This window comes from Notolabrus celidotus, chromosome 2 (assembly GCF_009762535.1).
Source record: "Notolabrus celidotus isolate fNotCel1 chromosome 2, fNotCel1.pri, whole genome shotgun sequence".
NCBI lineage: Eukaryota > Metazoa > Chordata > Actinopteri > Labriformes > Labridae > Notolabrus > Notolabrus celidotus.
The window spans coordinates 24,487,467-24,510,224 of NC_048273.1; the positions used below are offsets into that span (position 1 = coordinate 24,487,467).

Genomic DNA, 22,758 nt, shown 5'->3' on the forward strand with positions numbered 1-22,758 from the left:
TGTTGTCTTAGTTCAGTGATATGAAAACCTGAATCATCTACACTGCACAGAGGAACATAGAATACCACACAAACATCTCAATTTCGGTATCAGAAGAGTTCTTAATATGTACCAAGAGTGAAGTCAACTTAACGTTTTCACAGACTTCCACTCTATATACGATAACGGTACTGTTAGAAAGCAGAGGAGACTGAATCCACCATAACTCGATCACAGTCTTTAAATAGATGCATGCAACTGAAGCTAACAATCCTCTTGTGCGTGTTTCTCAACAACTCCATTCTTGCTCCTGGTTCTCTCATACTGTGCAGCACACAGACGTGAAATTCTACTCAGAAGAACTGCTTGCTTTACTAAGGCTCGGTAACAATTGTGGTCAGCACATATTGAGCGGGAGATCAGCTCTCCTCTCCCACCATGTGCTTTGTGAGTTATTAACTGATCCTGCCTCATCCTACCAGCCTCAGCCAGTGTTGCCAGCTCCTCAGTGAGGAAAGTAGCTATTGGCTGTCCTAAAAGTCGCTAGAAGTCTCTAAGTGACGTCATCACTTAATTTGCATTAATTACTTATTTTTTATAATTACACTTAGGAGCCTACAACAAATGAAAGTAAAACATGACATTTTTCAACCATAACATATTCCACATTTTTATTGTATACAATCTTCGTTAACAATCTAAATGGACCAAAAAGAGAGAGTAGGTGGGATCAGCCAGCAGTGTCTTTGTACATGCGTGATACGTTTGTAGTCTAAATGCTGAGGGTTGAACGCGACCTGCTCTGAATGCAGCATAGGAGGGACTCACAGCAGCATCCACTGCTCATTGAGTAGAGTTAGAACGAGTTGGCAACAGTGGCCTCAGCTCCTGTAAGTCTGGAAACCAGCTTTTACGTTGTCTCCAGAGCGACTTCCACGTTCAAACCTCACCAGAGTCAGCCTTCCCACTCACAACCCTAATGTCGCCTGTTAGTGCACATCCATCAGCTTTAGGATACATAACTAGTTTATGAACCTTCTCCCTCGCCTCTTTCCTGGGTCCAATCAAAACTAGTTTACAGTCAATATTCACATTTGCTTTCAGTTCCTCAAATATTTGTTCTTACAGCCGCTGACATGAAATAAAGTAATTACAGTATCACATTTTATAAGGTTATCTTTTTGTGCTCTGAGCCGTCTCCTTTGGTTTGATGTTGAGTCACAGAGCCGTGGGTGCCCACAGACAAGGACAAAGAGTGTGACCTCATTTCTGCTTTGTCGATTTCAGGGCTGACTGTACATAGAGTTGTAGCGTTGCATGTTTTTTTTCTCAAGGTGTCAAACACTGAGTTTTCTTTTCCTCTAACAGGGTTCCCATGCGTCCTGGAAAACCTGGAAAACAGTTGACCAGTTTTCCAGTACTGGAAAACACCTGGAAATTGGGAGAAAAAGTAAAATGTCCTGGAAAATCACATATAGTCCTGGAAAATTATTTCAACATGGCTGCGTGCGACCTGACCTGATTAACAAAACACATCCCCATTCATTGAAAGTTGAGTTCACTCTGTGCTGGAAGAGACAGCGACACTGCGCAACTTTTTTCATATTTTTTCTCCTTCACTTCATAATCATGCATTCTCAGAAAACGGTGGTATATTGTTTATGTGTTATGGTACATGAACCTTGTAGAGTGCTCTTTTGATTCAAAGAGTCTTATATTTAAGTTATAGAGTGACCAGTGGAGTCGGGCAGAGAGCTTGGGGGTCTGTGCCTCACAACTTTCTTTGCAGGCTGAAAGCTCAATTACCGTACTCTAGCTCAGTTGTTCTCAGAGTGGGGTCCTTGGCCCCCTGGGGGTCCGCGAACCATAGGGTGGGGGTCCATGAAATAATTTGAATACATTTCTAATAAATTATAAAATTGTGCTGTGTCATTACAAAACAGCATACACCATTGTTATGATACCATTTGGTGGCTCGAAGGGATATGTGAGTCTTGCTACTGTTAATTTTCTGAAAGCGTTTAAGATCAATTACTTGAAAAGTATAAATGCTGTCATGTTGAGTCCACAAGGAATGAAATGACCCTTTTAACTCGGCTCCCAAAGAAGGATCTCTTGTAGCCGTATGTTTTACCTTAACTTTGCAAAAACTAATGGTTTGTGTTGAAAACCCTTTTACGTATGGTGTTTTTATGAGAAGCCTTATAATTGCCCAATTTTGTGCATTTATTCTGTTACAAAACCATTCTCACCCTGATCCTAGGGTTAGGGTTAGGGTTGTGCTTAGGGTTATGATTAGGGTTAGGATTAGGGTTAGGGTTGTGTTTAGGGTTAGGGTTGTGAACTCAACTCAAGCAATCAGAACCAAAACTCAAGCAAACAGAACCAGAACCAACTCAAGTAAACAGAAACAGAATCAACTCAAGCAAACAGAACCAGAACCAAACTTGAGCAAACAGGACCAAAACCAAACTTAACCAAACAGAACCAGAACAAAACTCAACCAAACAGAACCAGAACCAAAACCAAACTCAAGTAAACAGAACCAGAACCAAACTCATGCAAACAGAACCAGAACCAAACTCAAGCAAACAGAGCCAGAACCAAACTCAAGCAAACAGAGCCAGAACCAAACTCAAGCAAACAGAGCCAGAACCAAACTCAAGCAAACAGAACCAGAACCAAACTCAAGCAAACAGAACCAGAACCAACTCAAGTAAACAGAACCAGAACCAAACTCAACCAAACAGAACCAGAACCAAAACCAAACTCAAGCAAACAGAACCAGAACCAGAACCAAACTAGAGCAAATATTATTAATGTCCTCAGGTTGGCATTGAGAAAAATCCGATGCCTCAGCTTGGATGGGCTGGTCCGATTTCTCCTCTCAGTGAGTATTTGCCCGGTCTCCAAGAAGACTCTCTCTGAAGGAACAGACGTAGCCACGATACACAGCCTCCCCTCCATCACCTTTATCCTATATCCTCACATGCGATGGGCCGCATGGTTGCCATGCTGACCAAGCAAAACAAAGTTCTGCTGTGAGCAGAGCTGGGGCTGAGCACTGTGAGAGCTAAGCAGCCAAAGGAAAAAACTGGGAGCCGGCTCTCTCTCGATGTGAGCCGGCTCTTCTGATTCACTATAAAGCATCGGCTCTCAGAGCCGCAGCTTTTGATCATGACACATCACTAATGTGCTTAATCTGTGTTTGAGCAAGTTTGAGAACCCCTGCTGTAGCTAGCAGGAGTGCAAACTCCCGATAGTGAAAACAAACGGAACAAAAAGAGCGACACAGCTGCACAGAAACTCCATGTTGTAGACATCGCTGATCATAATAGACATCGCCATGCAGGAAGACAGTTTACATTTTTTTAAATCTCTGAGAGATCTTCAAATACAGAGAGCGTCTTTACACCGGTGCGATTTTTTTCAGAGTTTACGGTAACTCAAGAAAAAAACGTGACTTTGCTTTGTTTTATATCGACCACTTAGCAGGATGAATATCAGGATGAAGCAGGTATATTTTGAGTTTGAGTTGAGTTGAGAAACATTTGTGGCCATTTTTGTCATTCAGTTCTATTTAGGTCATTAATGCACTGATCCTCTGATCATTATTATTATTTAATTATTTCAGTAAGGCAGCTTCCAGATTCCTTTGCTGGTTCTTTTGTTTTCTTCTTTGCTCATTTTATATTTTTTGAGAAAAGAGAAAGCTGAGATGTTGCCCATCATTGTTACTTGGTTGCACTAATAAAGTGAAGTGCTGTACATCTGTGGTTGCATTATTCTATTATCAATTTGCCATCATCTTTAAGTATGTAAGAGATGATTTCATTGATAGCCATAGACTACATGTTTTTCAATGTAGACTTCCACTGAGAGGAAAATATTAGACTATTTAGGAACTAAATTAGGAACTCAATTTAGACTGTCATACCAGCTTGATCATCAATGAAAATGTCCTGGAAAACGATCTCTGGAAAAGAGTGGGAACCCTGCTCTAAACAGAACACACCTACAGATCAAGCTTCCTAAACGTTGTGGCTCTTTTCACATGAACTCCTGACATCATCTACATAACTCCAGGAAATTCAGTCCCCTTCAGGAAGTGTCTATATCACATGCATTTCCCTTTCAGAGTCGCTCTCACATTTTGATACTCTCGGTTTGTTGAAGTTAAAGGTTTGGCTATGTAAATCTTTGAGGAGGAAGGTGTTCACTAATGAAGCTCTAGTGAAAGCTCAGTCCGGAGGACTGATTCTGCACGCTGATTGATAGTCCGTATGCTCGCTCCTCCTCACATGCTCACTCGTATCTTCCGTGGTCATCAGCTGTTCACATCATATTTATCCAGTAACACTGCAACACAACTTAAATGTCAGCCTATAACGTTGCTGCTGTCTTCTTTTATGGCTATATACGGCTTTCCTCCAGTTCAGTCGTGACACCATTACGCACGACCCCCCTCCTCCTCATCACCGCCACTCCCACAATTTCGTCACGTCCACCTCCAGTGTCTGGTCTCCACAAGGGGATTCTGCTGCATTCTGCATACATGATGTGTCGGAGACATGGGAAAAATTCAAACAATGTATTGTTTAAACTATAACAAATTATTTTATGTAAGGGATAACGATTGAACATTAAACTTAACTCATTCAGCTCTCCTTCTCTGAGCTCAGGGGTTGAAACCTTTAGAAATAAACAAGAAAATACGTTTATTTTTAGCGACTGGTAACCTAAAGTTTCACTCACCTGCTCTGCTGCTGTTACTGCTCGACTAACATTGCTGGACAGGATACAATATGAAAATTTCCTTAGCCTACCAATTTGGCATGCTAGCTGAAACTAACGTCTTAGCCACATTGTTTTGATGCAAAAGGAAACTAATGGTTTGACCTAACCTTACAGTCTACAGTGTCAGCAATCAGAAGCAAATTGTGCAGGGACTCTTCCGCTGATTTATTTGACATGATGTGATCAGTTTGCCTCTAGTGTTGCTCATGTTAGTGAAAGTTGTCAAGGGCTTTTGACCAATCAGAATCCAGCATCTTACAAAGCCGGAAGAACAGTAAGAGAGCCCAGTAATTTAACGTACATTTAGCTTATTTATTAGCTTATTACTAATAGTTTCTACCAATTGTGTTGCATTGAATTACTGAGTGATGGATGTGTGAAACACAACTTTGTTTTTTTGTTGATCATAAAAATGACAAATAAAGGAATCCTGAATTATGTTAATGTAAGAAACATTTTATTGATTCATGTATTGCACTCAAGTAATATTTGTAATATGGTTTCAACATTCATTGTTCACATAGAGTGATCAAGTCTTGTTAAAAAACTTATTTTATCAACATTAATATGGTATTTATCCTTTAATTACAGGTATCTTGGCAAAAGCACCTATGTGACATGAAATTTGACTTGTTACCGTGATTTTGTGTTTTTGGCACTGTTTAATGAATGACCAGTTTGTGTCTCTTCTGTAAACTATTTTTATTATTCATTAAGAGGAGCTGTTTTGGTTTGGTTTGTTTGTTATATTGCGTATTGGTGTGTATATGTGTTGGACCCGAGGAAGAATCGCCAATGCTTATGCTTGTGCTAATGGGGATCCTACTAAAGGCAGTAAGCATGTCAACACACCTGATTCAATAACTTGCAGCACCTGATTGAAATTTTGGCTGTGTCTGTGTTAATGTCACTACAACATATATAAGGATGTTTACACAACAACTGAAAACAACTGAGGTGTAGAAGACTTTTACCTGTTGCATTCACACATGGACCCACTCTGACTTTATGCAGACTTTATTCTCTGGAGCTGGCAAGGAAAAGTCTCAATAAAGTCAGGGGGGGAAATGTACATTCGATTTCACACACCTCTTGGATAATGGCAGGACATTTTCAGGTAAAATGCATGCATGAAAGGGGCCTTAGTGTCACTTTGATGTCCCCATATAGACCTTTCACTCCCAGAGCAAAGTTCCTCTGACATTTTCTCCTCTGAGAAAATGTTGAGAGAAATTTCCCGAAAGAGTGCTCTTAAATAATTTTGCATAAAAAAGTTTTAAATTAGTGCAAGCATTTGTCTTTTTTAAATATTTTCAAGTTACATCCAATAATAAACCCAGTATTTCAGCAAGCCTGGAGGGAGTATCTTCAAATTTGTACTCAGCCTTGAGGATAAGCTGTTTGGACTTTATGATAAGATCTCAGACTCATCTTACCAGATGAAATGATGACATTAAATCAGAGTTAATTTTCTCTGTGACTCAAAGTGTTCTGCATAACACATCAGATCATCATTTTTATATTGGAGGGGAGTTCGTCTCCATATCTCACGTTTGATGAGAAACAATTAGTGAAACAAATCTCAGCTGCTCGGAAGCATCCAGATTTTAATCGCTCAATGCCATGGGCAAAATCTGTTCTCTATAAGATTCAGCTGTACACTGGGTATCCACACGGATAATCATATGCACCATTTTTCCTGCGTAATCCAGAGACTGTCCACATCCTGTCCCCTTTCTCTGTGTGAGCGCGCAGCTCTGCGTCTCTGCGCTGCGCTCCGCTTCTTCACTCTGCCTTTTCAGAGAGGAGCGCACCTTGTCTGACTCAGTCCAGTCTCTGCTGTCCTCGCGATGGAGACCTGCTCCTGCACCGAGACACGCGACCACATTCATACCTTTAGACGGCCAACATGCGGATCACTTTGAGGACAATCCCCAGGTCTGGACATTTCTCAAGGAAGACATTTCGCGTCCTTGAAGACTGAGATTATCCTCGGACGTATTTTGTAACTTTTTGTGTTCGCAGTTCATGAGGTGAACAAAGCTGAAAGATGTTGCTGCACAGTATGATCATGTTTGGAAGCTCATGGGTGGCCACATTTCTTCAAGTGGGGCTGTTCCTGCAGCTGGCGGTGTGGGAAACGGTGAGTCCCCTCTCACAGCACTCAGATTATCATAACGGAGCGTCAGGATGCAGTTTTAGGTCTGAAGGTATGCTTAGTGTTCAGGTCGAGGCTTTTTGGAATTGATTTGATATGTTACTATTATCTGCTGTGAACAAAACAAGTCAGAAAGTCTTAGTTTGAAGTATTTAAAATAAATCAAAATGACGGTTATTTATTTCTGTCAAATGCACGAAACATCTAAATTCTAAGACTAATTTATTGAAAAGTATTGAGCAAGAGTTACATTTTAACAAATGGCAGCTTGGCAGATAATTCTTTCTTGCTCACCTTGTCATATCATTTTCTGACTCTTATTTCATCTTTTCATTTTGGCATCAGGTGTCACTGTCCACATATTTTGATTATTAATTCCATATTTCATGTCTTCAAACGCCTTGTCATCCTAGATTATCACATTATAACGCTTTTGAATGAGTTTTGTGTTGTCTCTAAGACCAGTGAGTCTCATAGATTAATGTATGAACTCAACCATGGTACATTTTTTGCAAAGTTGCACACATTAAGGTGGGGAAAAAAGCGTTTGTTGAAGTCCCACGTCACTTCTCACTTATTTCTGTAAGGTAAAAAATATTTCCAGAGGAGATTCTCTCACAAACTAAACAAAGACAAGCTTAGGAGCTGATTTCTGCAGATCCCCTGCACATTGCATGATATGATTTTGTATGATTGGCTGCTAAAAAAAAAAGACAAATTGCAAGCTTTTAAGTTCCAGTTTGAGAAATGTGTCTAGTTATCACAGAATATCATGGAAACATGTCCATTTAACATCTCTAGTCTTTTCATGTAACTCCATCAGATGATTTATAGTATCCTCTCCCATTTTGGGTTCTCTGTTAGTGTTTACAGCCTGATGCTGTCTTTACCCTCTAAAGGCAAAGACAAATTGAGTTGTGTTAATGAAATACTCAGTTTTTTCTCCGCCACATGCATGAGAAACGTTGGGATTTTATTTTGCATGACCTCATTCCTGCATACCTTCATAACACACTTCTGAAGGTATAAAGCTATTTTAAATGTTGAATGTTTGCTTTAAAGTAGGAGGGTAATGGAGGGTGATCAAATCGTACTGACCTGCTGAGTGACTGATGAGCCTTTCAAAGTGTTGAAATGTGATTTAATGATCCATATTTCATTTTATACTCTCCTTATTGGTGTTTTTGTCTCTGTGGGGTTTAAATTTCCACAGTTTTGCAATTAAAGCTTGACTCTTGTTTTATGTTGATACAAGTTTATGATTTCTAACATCTGATTGATGCAATAAGTGTGACAAAAATGCATGTATTAATCAAGAAAAGGAGCAAAAGAGAGTGAAACATCAGCTGTTTTTAAAACTGATTCATCGCTTAAGTCATGTTTCAAGCATGTTCTGGCTTTAGCCTGATGATTTCATGGTTTTATTCATCATGTATGGCCATTATTTGGGCTCTTAGACTGATTGTACAACAGAAGAGACAGTTTGAAGGTGCCAAAAAACATTGAAGTTGTTTTCAGAAAACACATTTTTGATACTCGATAGACTAAATGATTTACAGGTTCATTGTTAAATTACTGTCAGATTGTTCAAAGATACTCTAAAATGCAAAAGTAATTATTTTCACCAACGAGTAATATTCAGGAGCAACCAGTGATAAAAACATTCAACTAGGGAAAAGAAGATTCATCGGGGTGTCTCTGATGACTCCATTAACCCCGGACACACACACTTGACTCTACTGCCTTTGGCTGCAGACAGCAGCAGCAAAGAGAAAGCATTAATACTTTCTCTGTTTTTATTCTGCATATGCACGTTTGAAATTCACAGACAATCCAGGAGGACAGATATCCTTTTTTTTTATTCCACTTCATCCTCACTTGAACTCAGATTTATTTCCATTGTGGAGTCATTTCCCCTTCTTATGCTCTGTTCTCACCTGAGGGATCATCAGAGTCTGAATAATGAAGGAGGATTTGTGACGTCTATGCTGATCCTGGAGGAATCTGTCGATGATCTTGTGTTGTCCCTTCAGTCATTTGCCTCTCTCTCCAAAGACTCCTCTGCCACTCTCACATGGAACTGGACTGCTCATGTACCCTCTCTCACCCTTAATTACAGGTCATTTGTTTCTCTGACGACAGCAGGAGGACTGACAGTGTTCATTTATCCTTTCTGTCTTTTATTCACTGTCGGTGTTCTTCTGATGGCAGCAGGAGAGATGTCTAATTCCCCTTATTTACCTGCTGGATCTCTGTAATTACATCGAATGAGACCGTGGTCGTGAGTGATTGAGTGTGAACAAATCCACGTTTTAGCTGTTAATCTCTGTCCCTCAGTTTAAACTAGTATCATAAGCCTTTTTATTCCGAATTGTTGAACCAATTTCTATGATATTTAACTTTCTGAAACATTCCACCTAAAGTGATAAATTAATTGACGTTAATTGAGGCAGGGAAAAGGCGGCTTTATTTGTATGACACATTTTTTACACTGGGGCCTCTTCACGTAGAGTTCAGAATTAATGGAATACTTAAAATATAGAAAAAGTCATTATTATTCCAGGAGTGTGTTGCTTCAGGAATAATTCAGATTGAAAAGGACTCTGCAAGTTAGAGTCACGGCAGCAGGACTCCTCCGTGGTCACCGTGTGAGGAGTCTAATCTGCACCACAACCTGCTCAATTCACTTTACCCGGGAACCACCTAAAGACAAAAACAGGGTGCTACCAAATATTTATCTAAGGATGATTTCTTATCAGCTTCCTTGCAGGATGAATTTACATAAAAGTGAAGATTTTAATTTATGTTCAAGTTTGAATATTAGCCTGCTTATTTGTTCAAATTCACATTAAATTGAACATTTTCATCGAAGGTAAGGTTAGACAAGGTGAACAGCAGTTCTGCAGGATTATTGATGCTGACATTTCTGTCCTCATTCAGCTTTCCTTCTCAGAGCTTTGACGTTCACACCTTTAAACAAAAATGAGGCAAATGTCTCATCTTTGAACATTGTTGCTGTTTGCACTACCTCTTATGTTTTGAGGGACTTTTTAGAGATAAGCAGCTTATTGATGCTCTCTCTGGCTCTGCTGCTGCCATTACCTGCATTGTAGGACAGGATGTTGGTCCACTTTTCCATACCAGAGATGATTATCCTCAGAGTGCTCTCACATTTGTGCCCACTGTCATTATTTCCCCACTCTCAAGACTGGCCTGAGATAAACATTAACATTTTTACCACAGTGTGAACAGGCAGAGGGGGAATGTGAGAGACCCCATGTTGCTGCAGCATGTCGACCACATTGAAGCCTTGCAGAACTTTTTAAAATCAAATTAAAACATGTTTATAAAATCAGCTTGGTTAGATGAAATAAGACAAGACAACCTGTTATTAAATTAGAAGGACATTGTAGATATTATTGGTGTGTCTTGAGGAGGCCCTAGAGATGTCCAGAAGACCTCCAACTCGGCTACATCTTTAACAGGTGACGTGTTGTTTCCTGCTCTGGCATTGTAGCTTGTTGCACCTCCTCTGGTGCCATTAAGCCAGCTGCAGGATTGTAGACTAGAAACCAGTGTTCACTGATGGGAACACCCCTATTACAGGTACATCTTCTGGCAGGGGGGCGGTGGCGTATTGGGATATCTCCTCGCCACCCTCCGCAGCCTCTGTTGTGATGTTTGCCTCCAAAGTGTGTCCTCCCTCTAGCTGGCTTTCTCTGCCTCCTCTTTTAGCTCCTTTACAACTTGGTGCAAGTCTGACCCCATCATGCCCACACCCCCGAGCAGTTGGACATCTGAGCTGAGAAAGTTGGTTGAATTGGAACAATGGTGTGTTACTTTTTTTCAGGCTTGCTGCAAAAATAAACCAAACTTTTGTTTGATTACAAGAAAACTCCACAGTGCACTTCAGAGTAAAAATAGCATTGATGTTGAAATAATTATTTTCCAATAGTTCCTGAGAGTTTAAAAATATCTCTCAGGTTTCCTCTCTGATATCCTACAGAAGGTTCCTTCGCAGCTTTACAGCCTGTCGCCAAAAGACCGTCCACTGTGTGTCCAGCCTGAGGCAAGTCGTGACTCAACCTTAATTTGAAACCTTAAAATCAATTCCAAATGCCACAGGTGGACATCACAGAAAGGTCAAAGTGTAGGGGATGAGATCCAGTTTTCCCAGATTCTGTTAGTTTTTCTGGTTGCATTATTGTGTTCAACTGTTATGTTATTAGCCTAATCAATTTCTTTATGGATCACTGATGAGTGACAGTGATCTGATTGACTGAAACGAAGGCCTAAAGGGTTTGTGTGTGCACACATAAGACAATGATGACAGACATATGAGACAGTACTGAAAATGGGGCATGTAGCCCATGTGACTTCCACTGTTGTTTCCTGTCCCTCTTCATGCACATGGTTTAGCAGTTTGTCTGTCCCGATCCTGGAAATAGAGGTGACACAAAGCCACTTATTGCACCATGTTTTAGTATCTCCTCTTTGTTTGACATGCTTCATTGTTGATTTGATTCTTCATTGGACCATCATTTACAAAATGAGCACCATGCTGTATTAAAGAAGTTTATAAACCAGCTAATGAGGCCATAAACTTGCTTGAAAAATGTTAAACCGGATAATGAGTCAACTGAGAATCCCATAATCCTACAAATCAAACTCAAGGGTGACGTACGAAAATCTGACTCAACCTAACTTTGGATCAAGGAGTAGGTGAAGGGGGCCCCTTTTGTGGACTAAAACATCCACAATGAGCGTGTTTATCAGTCATTTTAGATTTCATCACCTGGGAGCTATGAATGTGTTCATGCCAAACCCAAAGAATGATGTTAGAAAGAAATCTTTTAATATAACATTTCCTGTAACTACTTTATTATTTCTCTGATGTCTGCGAGACGGGAGGTTAGTGTGCATCATTAGCGTGAAATCGAAAAAGAATAATCACAAATGGCTTGACCTGAGGTAAAATCTAGATTGAAAACAATAAAAGGGTTAGCAATGGACACACACACATGAACACACACGCTTCCTGTAATGACATCAGGAATCTGGTGATTGCCTGATGTTTCTATCACTGTGAAATTTTGAATGTAAATGATGGCAGCGGTAAAGGTTGGCCTGGAGGCGATCTTTGCCCTGTGATAATGACCCTGTGAAGACACTGATTAAATTTAAATAACAGCCTGACACAGTGTTTCCATTTAGGACCAAAGGTTGCAATAATTAAAGCTCTGCTCAAATGGCTCTCCGCATCTTCATTCTTTCACACGATCAGTCTCTTTTCATTATTCAGATCAAAAAAACGTCTGCCAGGTTGTGCACCTCATTGTTTGAGCTGCCCATCACTCCACTGTTATAATACACGCTGAGATCACATGATGCTACTATCTCACTCGTATGGGGAGGTTTGTTCCATAAACGTGCAGCAGATAGGACTGTGCTGTTTGGTGTCTGCTTGTCATTTGTTGCTGCAACAGGAACAAAGTATTGATGATAAAGGAGTTTGTAGCCACCCAGCTGCAGTGAGTTGTGTAAATATTTAGCCTTGTCGCAGTAAATCCTCCCTGTGTTTATTTATGAGCTCAGAGAGAACTGCGGGTTCATCAGTTAGATCTTGAATAGAAGATCGGAGTATTAAATTAAGAACTGCTGGAAATAAATGCAGACATTTGACGAGGCTCCCTCATCATTCATGTTGCTACTACAGCTTGTGTTATGTGAGCAACTGCTGCCTTTATTTACTGTATCATGCAGTCAGGCCAAACATGAGGGTCTTAACCTTCAGAGGGTTACAAGAAAATTAAAACTTCTGACCTCCTTTGTGGCCTACTGCTGTGTTGTAGTCAAGACAACAAACCTCAAGTACTAGTAGAGTCTGTCAAAAGAGAAGATTCCTAATCGCGTTCAAGACGAGTCCCTGTCTCATGACGATTTCAAGTTCAGATTTAGGTTCAGATTCCTTAATATATACCTGTAGGTGGATTTGTTTTGAAGCATGATTTCACAGAAAAATGTAATTAAATGGGACACGTGAATAAATACAGTAAAACTCTGATAAATAAATTGGTAACCTTTGGAATAAAACCATGATTGATTTATATGTAGGAGCGCTGTCTACCAAAATATTGTCATGCATAAATGTCTACAAAAATATTGTCATGCATAAATGTGCACCATGTTACATCATTAATTTCTGTCGCAGTGGGATCAATGCAGGAAATACCTGCAGCCCACCTACTGTTAATCAGAAATTGAACTGATCGAATATGAGGACAGCTAGCGTTAACTAGCAGCATGCCACAGTAACAGTCCGAGTAACTTTACCCTCTCTATTCTTAATTTTCTGGACAGATGTCAGTTAAAGTTTGAGCTCCTCTCAGTCTTCTCCTCAAAGGTTCCTTTACATATCGAACATGTTTCTCTGCTCTTGCTTTAAAATTTTTGTGGCGCCTCTTCAGTCATCCTTCAGCCACGGCAGGTGAACACACAGTATAGCCCGTGCACGAAACTTAAAGAATGACTAGAGACTCATTTTTAAAAAAAGATTACGAACAATAAATCTAAAGTCACGATCATAAAGTACATTTCACTGCAGTCATTTGATTCCCAAATCAAGACACTGATAAGAATTTCTTTAAATTCTTGTAAATAAGGACAAAATAACAGTTCTTAATTGCAAAATAAGAATTTTAAACATGTAATCAAAGATATGATTAATTGCGATTAATAATTGAAATTCTGATAGAAATTGTGAGTTAAAATACGAATGGATGGACAGCCCTAATATAAAATGTAACATTCAGAAGCCGGACTTGTAATTAAAGAGACACACTTCTTCAAATTTCAACTTATCTGACTGTGTCCAAACACACACAAAATAGCTCCAGGATATTTTCAGCCATAGGATACGTGAAGGAAACAAACACACTGCAGCAACACAGATTGATTACAATATCTCGACAGGTGTAGGCAGACGAGTCCCAGAACAGGTCAGGTGCTGTTTCTGTCCAATATCAGGGAACGTCTCCCGCAGTGTTAATCCTGCACATTGCTGCTTAGAGAGAGAGTGAGGTCAAAGGTCACACCTCACCTGCCACGTCTCCATCTGTTCAACAGGCAGGTGTTCTAAAACCTTTCACATTAAATTAACTCACCAGAAAAATCAATTAGACATATCTGAAGCAATTATTGTGATTTGCTCTCACCTTACATGGACTGATCAATAGCACTGGTCTATACTGGAGGTAGGTTTTTGTCCAACTCTGCTTTAAATTCTGAGGAAGCTTTGACATAGATGTCATGGATTAGGCTACTGTTGAGCCCCCATGTTTCAGTTGTTAGATGCAGATTATGGTCCAGATGATCGTCACTTAAGGAGAAAGCCAACATCTTTAGAGATTTCAGAGGTATTTGTATATATTTCGGGACAATGAAGCAGAATGTTAAGCACTGATCAGCATGTGATTCATGGAAGTCGTATCTAAAACATTCAGACCATGCCTTATTGCAAAAACCAGCAGTTTAACCCTGCCTGGTTTGAGAAGTATGTATTAGAGCCAACTCCAAACACAAAACCCACATGCATCACTTGCAACAAGTGCATTGAACATTTTGGGCGTCACTTTGAAAACCATCAGATTTCCTGAGGTATCACAGGAGAGGGAGGCCAAATGACAGAGTTTATCCACAGTTTATGAACGCAGATGTGAAACCCTGGTGCGGTCCGGCACAGCCCAACAGAGAGCCACAGCAGTTTCCCACAGTGCGTCATTGCTCTTTAAAAAGATAAAGTGGCATCATGCATTGCTTTTTGTTGTACTCGGGCTTTTATTTCCTGTTTTTATTTGTAGCTCCCCCTTGTGTTAATGTCCTCCCTCTCTGCACTAGTTATGAGTTATCATTTTGTCTTCCTTGCTTTGTTCATTAGTGATCCATGCCTTGTGTTATATTCCTTGCGTGTGTGTCTAAGTCTTTAGTGTTTCCTGTTTTACTTTATATTTCTTTGTTCTTCTTGGTTTAGTTTTACTTCCTGCCCTTGTGTGTTTCCCTCCACTTTGATTACCCTCATTAGTTTCACCTGTGTCACACCTGTGTCTGATTACCTTGACTGTAATTAGTCTCTTCTTTTTTTGGATCATTACGTCACCTTCCTGCGTCCAGTGTTCCTCATAGTTCACCTTCCTGCTTTACCTGTGCTCCTTCATGTTTTCAGTTAGACCTTTTTGGATTTTGGATCTTAGACTTTTTGTTTGAGTTTTTGATTGACTTTTTCTTTTGATCCTTTTCTTATTAAACTTTTACTGGCTGCATGTAGGTCCTTCTTCCTCCTAACTCAAGTGATAATTTGGACTCAGTACAGACAGAAACTGAGGAAAGGTGGCAAACAGAATTTATCTGATAAGCCAAACTTGAGAAATTGTTCAAGTTGCTGAGTCTAAGTTTCCAGATTTCCAAATAGGTCAGTGAGTCCAGATTGTGCAGGATTTTTCTGAGACTGGGTGGGTGGAGGTCCTGGAGCTGAGTGATTTGGTTATAGAGAACAGGTGGCAAAGAGATCTGGACAGAGGGAGAGACAGGGGCTGTTATCAAACCGCCTACTATACTAGCAGTACGAACTGATTTGGCCAAAATTCAGTATGTAGTAAGTAGTATGTTTAAAAGAGCAAAACCTGCAGTATGCCAAAACTCCCCGGATGTCGTACTGATTCTGGAAATTTCTCAGTATACATCGGACCAGTCTGCCTCGCGTACTGTTTCCCACAATGCACAGTGCTTGTTCCGCTTTTTCTTTCTTCTTCTTTTTTTGACGGGGGGGGCTCTGTAAAAATGATTAAATTCCATATAGACCCCTTCTTAACTTTTTAAATTATAAATTAATGCTAAAGAAGCAGTTTCTCTATCAGCTAGGCCAATGTTTACTTTCGCATTCCGAAACCGGAAATTCAGTGACGTCTGGCCCAGCGTACTGCAACACAGATTGAACAGAATACTCATACTACATACTAAATTCAAACGCAGTATGTAGTTGGCAATACTTACTGCATTAGTATGTAGCAGGCCGTTTCGAAAACAGCCAGAGTCTACTTGTTGCTCAAGAGGCAAAAATACTCTTGCTCTACCAGGCTGGGTAAATGGACAATCTGTCATTAAGTGGAAGGCTGAGCTGGGCTTCTATACTGCATGAATTGTAGGCAGCTTGATAGCAGATGAGCAGCAGGGGAGTGAACTTGATTGGTAGCAAAGTGTGTTGATCTAGCTCAGCTCCAGGTGAACAGAGAAGATACACAAGGAAGCAGAACAGAGGGTAAAAGAGAAGGAAGGAGACAAGGTCCCACACTTTGACTTGTATGATCATGAAACATACCAGTACTATCTATACTGTTAACCAAGTTATGAAGACGTGTACTGTGTCCATTACTGCTAACAACTTATGTTGACCTGCACAGACGGCCTTTTTAAACACCAACAAGAAGCTTGTTCTTTCTGCCAGGAATTTGTTATTGCACAGCCTGTGTCAAACATTTATTTCCCAGACTTTTAGCACTTTTATTTTGAAATACCCAACTGAGTAAGCACTTAATTTTCTGAAAGTGTTCCTTTGTTTTCTCTTTCAGAGCACTTTAAAAACAGATTTTTATTTCATACTAGACTTGACAAACGTCAGTATTTGGGAATGAGGAGAGTGAGCAGTGTTGTGGCTGGGACGGAGGGCTGAGCAGAGACGCACAGCAGGCAGAAGAAGCGCAAATTCAGCCGCAAACAAACCAAATCCAGCATCTTCTCGCAGATTTGTTTAGAAGTGTGGACGTGTTTGAAAGTTCTTCAAAGTGTAATGACTGTGAAACAATTATCAAAGTACCAAAAATTTTGACTGCCTTATTTCATACTCACCTTTGTTTTTGTCTGGGACACGATCCTGGCTATCTTTTTTATGACTCCCTGAGGCTACAGTCTGTTTTTTCCATCATCGATGTTGAAGATCATGTATGTGTTTTGCACAATGTTGCTTACATCATTGACTGCACCACCTGACTGAGTTTTTCTGCCCTGTGGCTGTCAGAGTTAGTGTTTCCATGTATAACAATTCATCATTTTCAAAGATTTTTTTCACCTTTTAATTGTGTTTTTAGGAAATAAAGCTATAAAGAAGTATTGTATCAGTCAGACATTATTAAAATGAATGGGCCCCTCTTTCCATCTGCAGACGGAGGCCATCCATCCAGACTGTGCCTTGGTGGTTCAACACATGAAAGCTCAGGAGGAGTGCAACCAGATTCTCAGAGAGGAAGAGAAGAACCACTCCACCAGGACAGGTCAGTGTGTGATTTAGTAATGTCTTGAAACAAAGATTCACACAAATCATCTTCAATCTGGGGACGAATAACAGGCACCAAAAAAGCAGACCACCAGCTTATTTTCAGACTGGTTTATACCTCTGCGTTGACGGGTTGAGAGCACTACATACTTGTGCTTCGGAGCATCTGCATCGTTCTGCAATACTCCCACCTAAACGTACCTAGTGCAAGCCTGCTATGTTTTCTGCATGCTTTTCCATAGGGAACTACTACTTTGAGGGTTTCATGTTAAATTGGAGCTGATAGATGTTGAGCAGCCGTTGATCATACAACAACTATTAGGAAAGAGGAAAAGAGAGGAGAATCAGAGCAAATAAATTGTATAATAGGACATGTCTGCACATGCAAAAATCAGTTATATCATTACTTATCAATATTCACCTTCAGACCATGAACATCATTACCATCACTGAAGGCTGAAGGATCACTTTCCACCTCCCCCCCTCCTCCTCACCTGCTCCAGAGAGTGTGAAAGGGCTGAGAGCCATCAAAGCTTTGACAGTTAATGTCAGGAGCCGGACAGAGAAACGGCGAGCAGCTCCAACACTTCTTTTGTCCAGGGAATCGATCAATGCACAGAGGTTCCTCATTAAAGGATAACAATCTCACATCTTCGTAACAGCCACTGACAGTTCAGCTCATCAGAGAATCACACCAAAACGAGTTCATCCTCTAATATAACACAAGTCATACAATTATATGTAACATCAAATGTATGTCCAAAGTTGGCCTTTTAGAGAAGAAATAGTCAATCTTTATGCTGATGGCTGATTTGCTTTTGTAGGTCACTAAGAAGCATCAGTATACTTATTTCCATCTGCTCAAAAAAAGCTAAAAAAAACACCTTTCAGTATAACCTTTGTAGTTATAAAGCTAGTGTGGAAACAGGAGTACTCATTTGGATTTAAAACCATGATCTGTTTTCTTAATGTAGCCAAACTGTGAGCTTTTAAGCTTTGTTGCCCGCTTGCTTGTAATTACCAAGGTCAAATGTTAATTGTTCATTGACGGGTTTTACTTTGAAAACCTGACCAAGAGGTTCTTCTTTTTATCACTCACTCACTTAACCCAGAGTTTGCATTGGCCAAATGGACGCTGGGGAGGTACTTAGATTGGCATATTTCGAATCCTACGGCCACAGACTAATCTGCCATATGGGAGGAGTTGGGAATGAGAATTCATCAAATTAGACTAAATTAGAATGAAATAAAAGAAGACACTAGTTGGATTGTGACTGCTTTTAGATGCTGTATGTTTGCATCATGTGACTGAATCTGTGTTAAATGCCAACATGCTCAGGTCTTTAGCGTTCATTGTGCAGTAGAAAATAAAGAATTTAAGCCTTTTGTCCAAGTGCTTGAGCCCTGTTACAATAAATCAATGAATCATTCAACCTTTATTTATACCGAGGAGATCACTGAGGGGTGACCTTCACATTCACATTGACTTTAAGTAGATTACTAAAGCTCCTTCAAACCTCACCTGTGTTAGAGCACACAAAGCCGCCTACTGGATGAGTCCTGTACCTTATGATTACAGCAGTTTAATCAAATGTATAGGGAGCACCTTTGCTTTGTGCGATGAAATTACCTTCCTTCATTTCACATAGCAGCAAAAACAATCAAGTGACCTAATCAGGTGAGGAGGTGTCTGGATTAAAGCAGCTGATTGGTCAACCTGTCCTGGCCCTGTTTCATCTGGGCAGCTCAGGTAAAAGGTGAGCCAGCAGAGACAGAACACATTCATCCATTATCCTCCCTTCAATGCCTCTGCAGAACAAACTCAGCCACTGGAACGGCTCGTCCTTCAGGAGGATTCAGCGTCTTTTTCCATCGCAGGTCCTGAATGAAAGAATGTAGTTTGAAGTCTCTCTGTTTTTGGAAGGTTTTGAGTTGTAAGACAGGGTCATTCCAGACAGGGAAGCTCGCTCCTCACTCTGCCTGGAAAGGCTGATGAAAGCTGAAGACTCTGCAAGACAGTCGTCTGCCCGCTTGATTGTCTGAGCATGACACAACTGGTGTCGCTCAGAATTAATTGCATCGTTTGTCCTTCTTTTCTGTGATCATCCCAAGCAAAGACCTGACATTTAGCATTTGAAACAGCAGGTATGAGTCACTTCAATCCCAGACTGAGCGCTGAGTGAAGTCAACTTCTGCTTTACTTCTTCAGTTGAATTTGCAAACCTGAGTACAGATGGAGGAATATTTCTGTTTGGTTAACCAGCCAGTCAGTTGATTTTTATTGGTCTCATCCAGGACTGTAGAGCCCCTTGAAATTTAAAAGAAGGGGTCACTGAGTGTTCCCATTTTCTGCTCAGTGTACCTTTAAATATGAAGACTGACTAAAAGTAAAAAAAGAAATAAAGTAGAATCAAAAGTAACCTGTACTGACTTATAGTAGTCCTAACAAAGCTCCCGTGTGAGTCGCCCTCCTCTTATACTTTGGATTACTCTGTAAAAGTGACTATTTTATCTTTTCTATTGCCTCTGACAGCTGAGCACGATTTGTTTCTGTATTTGAAGCGCATAAAAGATAGTTTTTATTCTCAACATGAGAGGGAATAGGTACATTTGTGAACACAATTCACCTGCAAATCCTTTTAGATGTACTCCTGATGATTCATCATTGGTGAAAAGACCCATCAGATATGAATAAACGAGCGATGTGCAGATGGGTCGGATGAAGCAAGGAGTTAAAGGGCGGCACGGCTCATGAAAGAGTGATTGGGAAATTACAAGGCTTCTTAATGGTGGTGTTACAAAAGACTGCATAGAGATAGATGCTGCTAATGGATTAATACACAATACCTGCAGTTTGTGATGTGGTTTTATTCACCGTGATGTTTGAGGGAAAGATGAAGTGCACCACTCTCACCCTGTGGGGGTTTCTCTTCTTTGATTTGTGTACAAGTGTCCACTGTAAGGAAAGGAGCCAGATGTCTGCTCCTCTTCAGGTTAATTAGTTTCACACCTGCAGCCTCAAAGGAAACGCCATCAGAGGAGAAACAGGGCCAGTCAGTGTCAGGGAGGAAATGAGGAGGCAGCAAACAGGAGTAAACAGAGAGAGGGGTTAACGGTGTGGTCTGTTTCTAAAGGAAACTTGTAATTAGACTCAGAGGAAGAGAGTGTATATGTGTGTGTGAGAAAGAGAATGGGTTTTCGCTCCACTGTTGGCATTTCCACACATCATTACGCACTGTGACCCTCTTCGTCTCTGAGTGCTCACTCCCTACTGTCATTTTCCTAATTAATTACACCCACAAATGCCACCAGTGGAAGGTAAGAGGACATTTTATTGTAGAGATAACTTGTCTGTAGTATATTTTTGCTTCATTATTTATGAGTTTTGGGGGAAAAGCAATAATGTGGTAAATTTTGGTCAGATCTGCTCGGCAGAAACGCATTTGTTAACTCTGCATTAGTTAACTGTCTAACAGTCTGCTGAAAATCAGATGGATTGCCATTTTTTGATGCAGCTTATTTGTATGTTGTTGGTTGCAGGTGCAGACTTTCAAACATTGCAAATCTGGGATGATGGTTTAGTTTAGGGATGAAATCACACACCCCATCTTCAGAAGCTTAAGTCTTTAAAATCATTACATACATTTGACGCGTATGTATTCCCCCAATCTCTTTACCCTTTAATGTACCCATTGAATAAAGATATTAAAAGCCTCAAAAATTACCTTAAAAATGTGCAATCCTGATACAATGACAAAGAAGGCTTTCTACTCCTTGTATTCTACTAAACTCCACCAACTTAAATACACATTGAGAAAAGTCTGATAAAAAAAAGTCTCATGAGAAATCACCAAACCAGCTCTGTGTCAGAAAGTTGTGTTGATGTGGTTCTAACTTGCGTGAAACTTGCTGGAAAGTTTTCAGGGTTTTAATATTTCAGAAGCTGGTTCAGATCTACACCTGACACCACACCATCTCTGTCTACACCCCAAACTCAAGTTCAACTGACAAGCAGACAGTGTGAAGACAGATTGACAACTGATTTCTTTCTGAGGGCTGAAGTATGACTGCTGCCTTTTCAAGTTTGCAGAGAAAAAGATCCTGTGATCAGTTCTTCACAAAGACCTGTCCATGTATGAGACAACGTTTCTGCTACATGATAAGGGACCACCTCTTGAAGTTTGTTCACAATGCAAGTGAATGTTCAAGTCTGCACTACAATACATCTTCACCTTGAGCTTCCTTTTAATTTGAGATCTCATTTGTGCCCACATGCTATGTACATTTCAACAAAACCTCTGATATTTATGGTGGCTGACGAGGCCAAGCAATTTTTGAAACATCAGCAATAAAAAAGGAAAGGTTATGAATGAAGCAGCAACATTAAACAACTGACAAACAAAGATGGCGAGGCCCAAAAAAGAGTCTCTAAATGTGCATGTGAGTATTTATCTGAAAAAAGGAAGAATGTTACGCTCACTACCAGACCCCTTGTCCATCCAATAGACTGAAGGTTATTTTAATTATTTTGATATTTAAATGCAGATACCAGAAGTGTTTTTTATACACATGCTCACATTTTATTCCATTTAAATGTGAAAATGTAATTTTAAAAGACCTTCAGTATGTTTTTATTTCATCATTACTGCCAAATAATATTACTTTTTATAAATAAATAAAAATATTTAGTCTTTAAAGGTATTTTTCTAAGAATAAGTCTTCAATAGGGGGGCATCTTAAAATCAAGGTTATCCAATATTGGGGGCAGTGCAGTATATTAATAATGCTATGTCAAAAATCTTCATATACAGAATAAACACGCAAAGGTGAAATGCTGAAATTAGTAGATTTTTTGTTGTAATGTTAAACATATTTATTTATTTCTACAGCTGTATAAGAATCTCAGATTTCACAGCTCTTCTATGAGAACGATATTATTCTTACCAGTCAACTTCCAGGTTGAATTGACATTAAAGTGAACATGGTCATTCACTGTAATGTCTCAACAATAAAGTTTTTTCTTCTGTTGGAAGTTAAAGTTATCACCACAGCACCTGATAATGGATTTCTGCTCCATAACTTTTAAAGCCTGTCTACATTTTATTCTCACTCAAGCAGTCCTGCAGCATTGTTAAAGTCTGCACTGTTACTGTTATGTGTTTGTTTCGTGTCTGATATCTTTCATTTGTTCAGTCTCTTTTTTATTCAGCTCTTCGTGTCTTTTGACCTCTCTCACTGTTTCTTCCTCCTACCTTCTTTTCTGCTTTAGGGCTGTCATAATGACGATTACCATTGTTATAAAAACACGAAATAGTGATACCGTGATAAAAACATAGACTGTATAAAATATGGACGTAGTATCGGTGACGTCACCTATCTGTTTCTGAAGAGCTGTTATGAGGCCAATCAGTGGCGACAGCCTTAATGCTGCTGTCGAGAGATTGTGACATAAAGAGGCGGGCTTTGAGCCTCCTAGCCAACAGCTACAGAGTTCCTGCCT

General features: G+C 39.9%; 1 protein-coding gene across 1 annotated transcript in view; it reads left to right on the plus strand.

Annotated features, from left to right (window-relative positions):
* The first annotated feature begins 6,563 nt into the window (after positions 1-6,563).
* Positions 6,564-22,758, plus strand: part of ghrhrb (growth hormone releasing hormone receptor b) — a 41,109-nt gene continuing 24,914 nt past the window's right edge. The window contains exons 1-3 of the mRNA XM_034711407.1: positions 6,564-6,714; positions 6,802-6,919; positions 17,148-17,256. Coding sequence (XP_034567298.1) covers positions 6,827-6,919; positions 17,148-17,256 — 202 coding nt within the window. The 5' untranslated portion in view covers positions 6,564-6,714; positions 6,802-6,826. The remainder of the gene's footprint in view (positions 6,715-6,801; positions 6,920-17,147; positions 17,257-22,758) is intronic.